The 10,316-nt window shown below is 49.2% G+C and overlaps 6 protein-coding genes across 6 annotated transcripts; 3 read left to right on the top strand and 3 right to left on the bottom strand.

The window, feature by feature from the left end:
• Positions 1–1,380: 1,380 nt before the first annotated feature.
• ARB_03024 (extracellular serine-rich protein) lies at positions 1,381–2,226 on the top strand (the record flags this gene model as incomplete). The annotated part of the gene is made up of 2 exons (XM_003010277.1): positions 1,381–1,742; positions 1,818–2,226. The coding sequence occupies 2 exons, from the start codon at positions 1,381–1,383 to the stop codon at positions 2,224–2,226; spliced, it is 771 nt and encodes a 256-aa protein (XP_003010323.1).
• A 1,005-nt stretch (positions 2,227–3,231) lies between these two features.
• ARB_03023 (uncharacterized protein) lies at positions 3,232–4,054 on the top strand (the record flags this gene model as incomplete). Its single annotated transcript, XM_003010276.1, has 2 exons — positions 3,232–3,690; positions 3,845–4,054. 2 exons carry the CDS (start codon positions 3,232–3,234, stop codon positions 4,052–4,054), a joined length of 669 nt encoding a protein of 222 aa, XP_003010322.1.
• A 620-nt stretch (positions 4,055–4,674) lies between these two features.
• Positions 4,675–5,652, bottom strand: ARB_03022 (uncharacterized protein; the record flags this gene model as incomplete). The annotated part of the gene is made up of 1 exon (XM_003010275.1): positions 4,675–5,652. The coding sequence occupies one exon, from the start codon at positions 5,650–5,652 to the stop codon at positions 4,675–4,677; it is 978 nt and encodes a 325-aa protein (XP_003010321.1).
• Positions 5,653–6,482: 830 nt separating this feature from the next.
• ARB_03021 (uncharacterized protein) lies at positions 6,483–7,754 on the bottom strand (the record flags this gene model as incomplete). Its single annotated transcript, XM_003010274.1, has 2 exons — positions 6,483–7,213; positions 7,286–7,754. 2 exons carry the CDS (start codon positions 7,752–7,754, stop codon positions 6,483–6,485), a joined length of 1,200 nt encoding a protein of 399 aa, XP_003010320.1.
• A 318-nt stretch (positions 7,755–8,072) lies between these two features.
• Positions 8,073–8,574, top strand: ARB_03020 (uncharacterized protein; the record flags this gene model as incomplete). The annotated part of the gene is made up of 2 exons (XM_003010273.1): positions 8,073–8,407; positions 8,469–8,574. 2 exons carry the CDS (start codon positions 8,073–8,075, stop codon positions 8,572–8,574), a joined length of 441 nt encoding a protein of 146 aa, XP_003010319.1.
• Positions 8,575–8,939: 365 nt separating this feature from the next.
• Positions 8,940–9,953, bottom strand: ARB_03019 (thiamine pyrophosphokinase-related protein; the record flags this gene model as incomplete). Its single annotated transcript, XM_003010272.1, has 2 exons — positions 8,940–9,855; positions 9,913–9,953. 2 exons carry the CDS (start codon positions 9,951–9,953, stop codon positions 8,940–8,942), a joined length of 957 nt encoding a protein of 318 aa, XP_003010318.1.
• Between the last annotated feature and the right edge of the window lie 363 nt (positions 9,954–10,316).

Below are 10,316 nucleotides of genomic sequence, written 5' to 3'. Positions count from 1 at the left end.
GCCAGCGAGCCAGCCCCGTCAGCCCATCGCTGGATCCTCCACAATGACAAGAACCATGGAGCCCCCATGTGGTGTTCGAGAAATATCAAGGTTCACAGGCTCTTGCAAGGCCTGAAACCGGGCGCTAAATTTTCTGCTTGACCTCGTTCCAATTAATCCAGGCCGTGGTTCGTTTGTCAGCCTGGAAATGATTCCAACGCCTGCTTTAGCCTCCTGCTGGCTCCTTTGAGACCCCGTTGGTTCAGAGGCAGGCCGGATGCCTGTTGGTGATTCGGCTGTCCGCAGAGCTTACGCATGCTCTCTCTATTTGACTTTGGCTATCCATCTTCTCCTCGCTTGCTGGTCTATCAAATGCGCAGTTAAGGTTGGCTGAAGAACTGCATGGAGTGCCTTGACTGTCCCTCGTACCCCAGACTTTACTTTCGTTAAGCACTGGTGCTGGGACAGCAGCGCCAGCAGGCCCCTTACGTTGTCGATCCCCAGGCCCTGTAAAACCAAGCGTCGATCTGGGATAGCCAGCCCCCCTCTCTGCAAGGGAGAGGCAGTCAGGCAGCGCCTGTAACATGTCTGCTGAGTCGAGGAGCTTGTAACTGGGAAGATGCAGCGCTCGTCAGTTCGAAATGTCTGCGAAACCATCCAGGGGGGAGAGCTTGATATTGGATGACATATCCTCCGGCTAGAGCATATCAAAGGTAAAGATGGGACAGGAGCCAATGCAGCAAGGATGGCCCATGTCTGCTCTTGATTGCGCCCTTCCTAACCGCCCTGTACCGATCCAGACGGGCTGTTTTGCGAGATGCTGTCCCTGTCCGATGCGTGAGATCACTGGTCGATAACGAATAATGGAAGAGGAGGCTTGCTTGCTTGTTTGTCCACAATATCCACACCCGATGCTGGTCTGTCTGGGGACATCCCATAGGCTTCTCTCCAGCTCCTCTGCCCGCAGCTCTCGCCTTCTTTCTTCCCATTTGCCCGTTTTTCTATCTAGCGAGCTAGGGGCCAGCCGGTGAACTTTGACCCCGGCTTAGTATTATTGGGCCCTGGAGAGGAAAATACGTATACTCCGTACACGGCGTTAGAAAAGAAAAGAAAACTTGCGGCAGCATGGGTTTCACAGTCACTTTCTTGTATTTGGGGAAGTGAATAGGCATATTCCACTACATAATAGAAAAGGAACTAATATAGGGGGCCAGCTGTGGAAGGCAGAAGGAAAAAAAAGTAAATTAAGGTCGTGGCTCTTCTATATAAAGAGAAGCTCCCTCGGCCGCGGCGACTGTTCCTCCAAAGACATCTTAGCTACCTAGCATTTGCAGCTATACACTTACCTGCACGCCTCTCAAAGCACTTCACGGTCCCGGATTCCGTACAGATATCATCACAATGGTTGCTACCAAGTCTGTCCTGAGCGCTGTCGCTCTCGCCGGCGTTGCTGCCGCCGAAACTATCGACGTCATGGTCGGCCAGGGCGGCCTCAAGTTCGTCCCAGACAACATCAAGGCCAAGGCTGGAGATGAGGTCGTCTTCCACTTCGTCATGGGCCACCACGACGTTACCTTGGGCAGATACGACAGCCCATGCATGCCAATTCAGGGAGAGAGCATCTGGTCCGGTGTTGTCGACACCGTCGAGAAGGGCAAGGGCGTCACCTTCACCGTCCCAATCCACGATGACAAGACCAAATGGATCTACTGCTCCGTTGCTAAGCACTGCCAGAACGGAATGAGTCTCGTCATCAACGAGCCGTAAGTTTCACCTTCATCATATAAATTGAAAGGCATGGAAATAATGGGTATCCGGCTAATATGTTGCAATATCAGGTCCTCTGGAGACAACCAGGCCGACTACAAGGACCGAGCCAAGATCGTTCCCCAGAGCGGTTCGCCAACCCAGGTCAAGGGAGGCACCCTCGGTGGCTCTGGTGGCTCTGGTGGCTCTTCTTCTTCTTCTGCCTCTTCCTCTGGCTCCTCCTCCGGCACTACCTCCGCTCCAACTCCCACTGGCGGCCACTCCAGCTCCCACCCCAGCTCTACCTCCGGCTCTGACTCCAGCAACACCCAGAGTACCCCAGATGCCACCCTCATTCCCAGCGGAAGCATCCCCAGCGCCACCGGCTCTGGCAGCCATAGCAGCACCCCAACTGCCTCCCCCGGTGCTGCTGCCGGCCTCAAGGGCAGTGCTGTTCTCGCTGGCGTGGTTGCTCTCGGTGCCTGGATTGGCCTCTTGTAAACTGAATATGGTGATAAAACGATGATTCCCCTTCTTGTATATTGACCTTGCTGTTTGTTATGATGTTGCTTTTCCTGTCTTCGTTCCGATATCCTGCTTTAACCCGTTGTCCTTGATGGCCAAAGAATAAAAAGGAATTAATTAGAGTGCAATGAAATCTTAAACTCTGTGCATCAACCCGGCTCTTGGAGTAACATAAGAAACCATCTCGTGTCTTCCATCCGGATATTGGTTCAAGGTAAACAGATCTGCTTTATTCGTGGATAATCGAATCATACGAGCAGAGGGATAATCTGGGTATGTACCGTTGATCTCAACTTTAGATAAGGAGAAGCCACCATATTGAGCCGAGAGTCCTCAAATTGTGTTTAGGCATGATTTACCAACCGCCTCGTCTACTCATAGTTCTCGCTTTCAGGCTTTACGGACAAACCATGATGCCCGTCCATTGTCTTTGCCGTGTTGGAGGTTCCACGAAGCACCCTGACTCTTTGGAAATGCAACTTTATAGATTCCACGCCTTAACAAAGGGTGTCTCTAGGCTTTCAGCCCTTGTAGTGTTGGAATTCTCATTATCCCCCAAATATTGGCTGTGTTGTCTGTCTTCTGAGCGGGGATGTTTGGAGTTGAAGTTGTGTTTTAGTTGTTTTTTACTTTTCGAGCGGTGGAACCTTGATCTTCAGACATCGTTTTTCCGCTCCTCGCTCAATCAACAGCCCTGTACAAATTTCACAGTAATTATATTATTTCCAAACGAACGCTCTCGTTCCCCAAAAGAGAACAATTTCGTCTTTCCTATACTTAGGGATTTCTTGCTCCTAAGTGATTAAAAATTGTCAGCGATCTGAACAGCTTTTGCCACTGTTGGTTACCAACTGGCGCCAGAAATCAACGCCGTGGTCAAAAAAAATACCCAAAAGCCGTATGAAGACAAGTACCAGCTACCGGAAATAATAAACGACGCGAGAAAGGCACTCAGGGAAAATACTCTACAAGCCAGGGACCATGGCTCAAGTACATATGGCACACCAGCTCCTGGAACGAGCCCATCCACCGGAGACCGCAGAGCAGCTTTTCGCGGACAAGGTCAAACATCGGCCTCTCTTCTTGCGCCCAACGTCTCCTACTCCATCCGATAATCGATCACGGCGCCGGATGCAGCGTATACGGAAGAAGGAATATTTTTTACGCAAGCAAAAGCCAAAACCTCTTTCCGCGCGTGAGAAGAGAGACCTAGAAGTCCACAAATTACCCAAAGAAGAAATGAAATATGAGATATTCAAGGGCTTGAATCAGCTGTGGACTGAGTATATGTGGCAAGTCCTAGATCTGGTTCCGCGGTCAACTTCAGATTCAACAGGAAAAACGCCAACTCCGGCCATGGAGAAAAGCAATCGAATAAGCGCTGCGAGCCACGGAAGCAAACTGGCAAGTGCTGATTTCCATGGCGCAGACATCCAAGTGGTGCGTAGCCGGTGCGTGAGCCGCGTTGGCCTGAGGGGGATTGTTGTCAGAGATACGAAATTTGCGTTTGTACTGATTACGGAGAAAAATGAAGTGAAGAGTATAGTCCCTCTATCCTTCTGCCCGCCCATTGTATGCTGAAGGTGGAATTTAGCTAACTTGGTTTTACCGCGATTTAGCTATTCCAAAGGAACATACAATATTCAGATTTGAGATACCTCCCCCCTCTGATCCTAATACAGAGGCTCGGACGGGCTTTGAGGCGAAAAATTTTGTTTTCGAGATACATGGGAACCAATTTGAAAACCGTGCTCCGGAACGAGCCAACAAGAAGTTTAAATGGAAGAACCTGGACTATCTGTGAAATTATCGAGATGCCACCTATGACGATACCTTGAGACAGATGGCTTATATTCGAAGCCTAGCTAGCTTGCATAGCGGGCAGCAGAATCTCATCAGGCGTTGGAGGCCGTATCTGAATGCAGCTTCGGCCACTAGGCCATTGCAAAGAACCTCTTGCGGCCTTGCCTCTATCAATATATTCACGCCTATGATAATACTGAAATGGGAAACGCTAAAGAATAGAAGAGCTACGGAGACGACCTGAGGGAATGGGACATGCAGCACTTTAAGCTACAGATATTTCATGATTGATTTCCATTTCTGTATATGGTTATATGTTTCTGCCTGTTGGTATGTATAGTAGGCCAGAGGGGCTAGTCTGACGTGACATGAGCACAGTGACTCTCTCTTGGATTTGAGTCTTGCTTTGATCATGTGCCATAGAAAAAGCTGGGTAATCAGTATTGAAACATTGAAGATACAACTCCCAATACGACTGGAATATTATGCAAACTGAATAACGCTTCCGACGAACCAATACCCTGACATCGTTGGGGTAATGGTAAATGGTCACTGCGGACTGCCGCAATCGAGTCAAACGCTGGTATATGGAATGGGAACAGACAAATGAAGAGGTTATCATCACATTCCGGCCCATTCAAGACTGAACGTCCTAATTACTTGTTCAGAGCCCTCATCATCGGACTTTTCAGTACCACCGATAAGGTAGCCCTTTTTGACACCAGTTCCCAGTCGTCCGCCGGCAACAAGGTCCATAAGATCGAACTCTTCTTCCCATTTGGTGGAGACCACCAGAAAGTGAGAGTGGAAGCGTAATGGGTCACCAGGATAAGCCATATACTGGCAGCCAAAACGCAATCCAGGGGAGAGAAAGTATCCCTTTGAGTGCAAGTGAGCAAAGAGTGGGTAGGACGAAGGAGCTTCTGGGAGATATGCGGGAGCTCGGGGTGCCGCTCTAGGTAACAGTCCATTGGATGTAGCGGGGGTGACTTCTAATATCTGTTCTCCGCAGTCCCTAGAAGCAGTATCCCCTGCCACGGCTGGCTTCTTGGGCGGTGCGAATAGAAGCTCGTCATTACCATCGCCATCATCAATTTCAGTCTCTGGTTCGACGTGTGATGGCGTGTCTCCTTCTACTACCTCTGGCTTTTCACCTCCGGCTTTTCTTTTGGATTTCTTTACCTCTTTATCTTTCTGCCTTTTCAACGCTATTTCTCGCCTTTCTGCTTTTTTATCAGCTAGAATAAGGGTGGCCTGGAGTCCTTTTTGTTTTAGTTCATTGAGATAGCGTCGTTTATCTTCCTCCTGTAGGCTTGTGATACCCTGGGTATGAGCCTGTGTGTCGTCCACAACATATGCCACATCCTTTTCTACCAATAGCCTAGCCTCCTCAGGCATTAACTCCAGTGGCAGCCCTAGGAAAACATTTTGTTGCGGAACTTGAGGTAGAGTTCCTACTAGTACGCCACAAATGTGATGTTCACGACGTAGATATGTTACTGCGTCGATGGAGAAGAGAAAATAGCGGCCTGATATCAAGGAGATGGGGATTGGTAGCTCTGGTTCTTCCCCTGCAGCCACACCAGGCTTCAAGTCCATGTTACCTGCTGATAAATAACTAGTTAGTTACTGCTGTGCGCTGAAGAGTCATTAGAAGTTGCAAGGACAGCAAAGGCAGAATCGAGTCATATTATATGAATACTGTTCTCAATCATGTATTCCCATTTTGGGATTCAGGGGATTGACAGATTAAGTAATTGGAATAATCATATAACGATTGTAAATAAAGAAAACCTATCGATAGAGAAATCCTTCACTTACCAGGCAGCTCTGACCCTCTAACGAGGGATGTTTGAATATTCCCATCGTCTTCGTCGGTTTTGATTTTTTTGTTGTGGAAGAAAAAAAGAAGAGAAAGCTCGGGCCAAAAATAAGTCACATGACATAGGTGTTATTCTGATTAGTCATCATATAAGCTTCTCGTTGTCTTCCTTTAACAAGGTCAACATTGAACGTGAAGACGATGAAGCTGTTTGACGGTTAATTAATGTCATTTAACGATGGATTTACTATCGCTTCTCGGTTTAATAGTATTTTCGCTGCTTCTATTGCTACTTTGTAAGTCTGGCTATTCCATTTTCCCCCTTCAAGATCGGGGTCTAACTCCTCTGAATAGCTCTTTGGACTATTCGCTTCTGTCTGAGAGCAGCGTTTGGAACCCGGGATGTCGACTTTAGATTGGATCCTCGGGACGGAGTATTTGATCGTAACTATCTACGAACAATGGGCGGCAGCGGCAGCTCGGCCCTATCAGAGCAAATCGAACTGGACGAGATGCTGAGTGACCCTGTCACATACGAACAGGACAACCACGACCAAATGGGTTATAAACGGAGTTGACTGCGATGTGCCGCCGTATTGTTTAAGGCTTAGAACTCCAGATCTTCCTTTTTAGGCGCAGAAGAGGCATCCTGTTGCTGAGCATCATTGTCTCCGTCTATAGGAGGCAATGAGAAGGGTTTGATCGCAAACTTCCTTCTGCTTAGCGTGAATGCCCAGTCCTCGCCTACATTTTTGTCCATGCCGCCACCACGTTCGTGCAGGACCGGGAGACGGTGCACCTTGAGCATCCCTTGTGGTGGCTCTTCTTGGCTAGTTGCTGCCCCGGAGCTTGCCAATGAGCTTGGATCGAGAGTATGTGGGAACGGGGCCAGTTCCATCACTCCATCAGAGAGCAGCTCCATCCACCGGACCAGCCCTGAGGATCGAGGATAGAGTGATATTGGAAGTGTTATCATTGCCGTTAGTCGGCTTGAATAGGTGGATAGAAGGGCGCGGATGCCGTGTAGGAATTGCAGGACATGTTCAGGTTGGCTCGCGTGGGTTGTGTATAGAGCGGGTGATAGCAGCGACGGTACAATTAACCTGTGAATGGTATTGGGTGAGGAGCTTTCTATGGCTTCGGCCAGCTGTTTGATTATAGAGGAATAGGGCGAATCCGTACTGGCATTTGGCTTGGCGAGTGGTATGAAATTCATAGTCTGTATAGATGGGTGTGTGAGGCGCTTCGTGAGGTCGAATGCATGGCAAAAGACATTTGGCGCATTGCCCTGAGATGCCTGCTGGGCATCACCAGCGGTTTCGGTAGTCGCCGCTGGTACTATGGAGAAATTAGCCTATCGCTTTCCTCCTATGTCTTCGTCTTCACCTTTCTCAGGGTAAAGGGCCATACCTCTGGAGCCAGCAATCCCAAGCCCGAAGCCCCCTAACCGTTCATACCTCCAGGCAATCTTCATTTTATCCTCTTTATTCCTGCTGGGGCTACTCTCCGATGCTTCTGCAGCTCCGATAAGTCCAGGAAGGGTTGCTGCCCACTGTCTCTCAAACCCCACGACGTGAACTCGATGTTCCTGGACAACTCCCTCCGCGGCATAATATCTCAGCAACGCTCCAGCGAAATCAGTTGTGCCACTCTCCTCAATCAGTAGCGAGCTTCCCAGAGCTAAGCCCGCATGGCCGGCTAGCAAGCTATCCAGCGTAGGGGTGCCTGTGGACGTGGTCTGGCGGCCGTCGATGGGGGAGGGGCGCAGTCCGGGGGTAGATTCTGCTGGCTTGACCTGCTGAGCTGGCTGTTGCGCATTAGCAGAAGGGTCGCGGGGACCACCAGACGAGAGCCCTATATTCCTCCTACGGAATGACATCTCTAATCGGCCTGTATGATGTCCCCCTTCAGCGTCTCGTCTCTTGGATCTTGGATATTTCTCTTTCACCTTCACCTCAAAAGCCAAAAAGTAACTTGGACTCTTAAAAGCGGCCCCACACAAAAATCTAAAAGCAGCAACAACTTTGTTTCTTCGTCTTCAAAGAATATTTCGAGCAAAAGAGAAAAGAAAACGACCGGGAAAAGTCGCTGAGAGCTGCATTAAAACCCGCTAGATACCAAGATAGCTAGCTAGCAGGCTGCTAGAAGACGTGGAAGACAGAGAGACCTGAAAGAAGAGGGCAAAAAGTACTTCAAGATGTCGGATCCGATCCTGTTCGAAGACACCTTCAGCATCACCTCGATCAACGCTCAGAAATATGACCGTGTCTCGCGCATCAGCTGTACATCTACAGACCATCTGATCACCTTCACCCTGGATGTGAACACGGAAATCTATCCATGCGCCCCCGGAGAGTCGCTGTCGCTGGCTCTGGCGTCGACATTGGCACTGGATGGCAAGGAAGAAGCAACCGGTGAGAGAGCTGTATGGAGAGATGTAGGCATGGGGGAGAACACTCTGGCAAATGACTACGACTATGTCTGCTATGGAAAAGTTTACAGATTTGAGGAGAGCAGCACGGCGGGCAATATGTGAGTTTTCTTGGACTGGGTAACTGAATGATTGCAGCTGCTAATCGTGGTGGGTATTCAGGGCTGTCTTCGTCTCCTTCGGCGGTCTTTTGCTATATCTTGATGGGCCATACAACAAGCTCAGCCCACTTAAAATTGACTACGTCTATCTTCTCATGAAGAAGTAGATGTACCCGGATGGAAATAATATTTTTTCGCCCCCATTTGTCGGATCTCGTCATAATAACCGTCGTGTGTTTTCTTGGGCTCGCGGAGTCACAAGATAACTATCAAAGGGAACAGCAACATGGATGGAAATGCTTGGACTTGATGATTTGGTTCTGGTCTGGTTTGCATTAAGCGCTGGCGTCTGAGTTAGAAAAGGATACGAACTGGTCAGTCCCTTTGTAAAAGAAAATGCGGTCTTTGGATATATATCTTGTCTACCAAAAAAGGCTGAAAAAAGAAGAAAACAAAAGAACAGGGTCCAAACAGCAGAGTCAGGAAAGCAAAAGCACAACACAGAAGAAGCCTCCTGTTATATACACGCAGGCTAGACCGTCGGGAATTCGTGACGACGATGTATCCTGGCGAGAATTTCTAGATAGTCCTTTTCGTTCTCCGGCGTGAGGAAACCATGTCTGATAAAGAAATCTATGAGAACAAGGGCACAATTAGGCTTGAATTCGCCATTTGACATTGCTTTCTTCACTTCGTCAACACTCCATAGTCGGAAGTCCTCCACTTCGGAATCGCATGGCTTCGGTACAACGCTGGGGTCGAGCTGCAGGTCGTAAACGTACTCACATTCTGGCTGCAGCAACCCCGTTTCCCCACCGGCTCGCTCGTCGCGAACATAGGTATACGTTATGCATCCACAGGATTTGGCGTCTCGTCGAACAATGTCTTCAGGCAACGAGGCTTCCTCCATGGCTTCACGTACTAGGCTCTCAAACGGCGGTTCGCCTGTAGCTATGCCTCCGCCAACTGTATTGTCCAACATACCAGGGTAAGTCTGCTTCGTCCTGGCTCGTCTGGGCACCCATATCATGGTACCCTTCTTCTCGTCCTTGGTGTAGACGGTCATATGGACTCCATAGCTTAAGATACCGAATAGACTACTGCCCGCCCGCTCCACGCTGGCAACCAGCTCTTTCTTGGGGCCATAAATGGGGTATAGCTCGTTCCTCCAGCCCTTGAGGACATCGATTTTTCCGCTCTTTGCTCCAATCTCCAGCGTCTGCGCTAGGAGGGCGCTTCGTTGTCGTTCTGTAGCACCCTCTGGCGCAAGCAGAGTTATTGACTTTGTCTCGCTGTCAATCTTCCAGCTGTCTTTTGGCCATGGGAACTTGTCCACTATGGAATTGAGGACGAGGCCAAAGGTCTGCTCGTAGCCTGTGATCTTGAATTCATGGTACTTTTCTCTGTATCTCTTGTATGCCGCGGGGTCATCCTGATAGTACGGAAATCTGTAGTAACGTTGTTAGCAACTAGTTATCCTCCTTTGGCCCACTGGCTAGACTCACACATCGCACTCATTGATGAGATCCAGAATACTCTTCCCCATCCTGCCAGCGCCTTCAGCCTCGGGATGTCGATGTCAATAACGCTGTCTCTTTCTTCGTTTCTTTCAGCGTCGACCTCGCCCTCAACCTCTCACGTGACTGGTGATCTCATTGTGCATCTTCTTGCTCTTATCGATAACCAACAAACTAACTAATTAGCCAGAAAACATCCCAGTCGCTTCCACTTTTTGTGTGTTTTTGGTCGTTCAGTTTCTTTGGCCTTCGATGCGGACGGAGGACAGGAAGGAAAGCTAGCTGGTGGTGAGCTGCGGCGGGCTGTGTTACACCCTCTATACCCTGCACTCACCTTGACGTGAGTACTACAGCTGTCCAGAATTAGCTAGCTACCTCTCCTATAGTTAACT

The sequence above is a fragment of the Trichophyton benhamiae genome (genome assembly GCF_000151125.1).
Source record: "Trichophyton benhamiae CBS 112371 chromosome Unknown contix01456_5.r1.exp, whole genome shotgun sequence".
Lineage (NCBI taxonomy): Eukaryota > Fungi > Ascomycota > Eurotiomycetes > Onygenales > Arthrodermataceae > Trichophyton > Trichophyton benhamiae.
The sequence above is the reverse complement of the archived record's forward strand: the minus strand, read 5'-3'. Positions and strand labels throughout refer to the sequence as shown.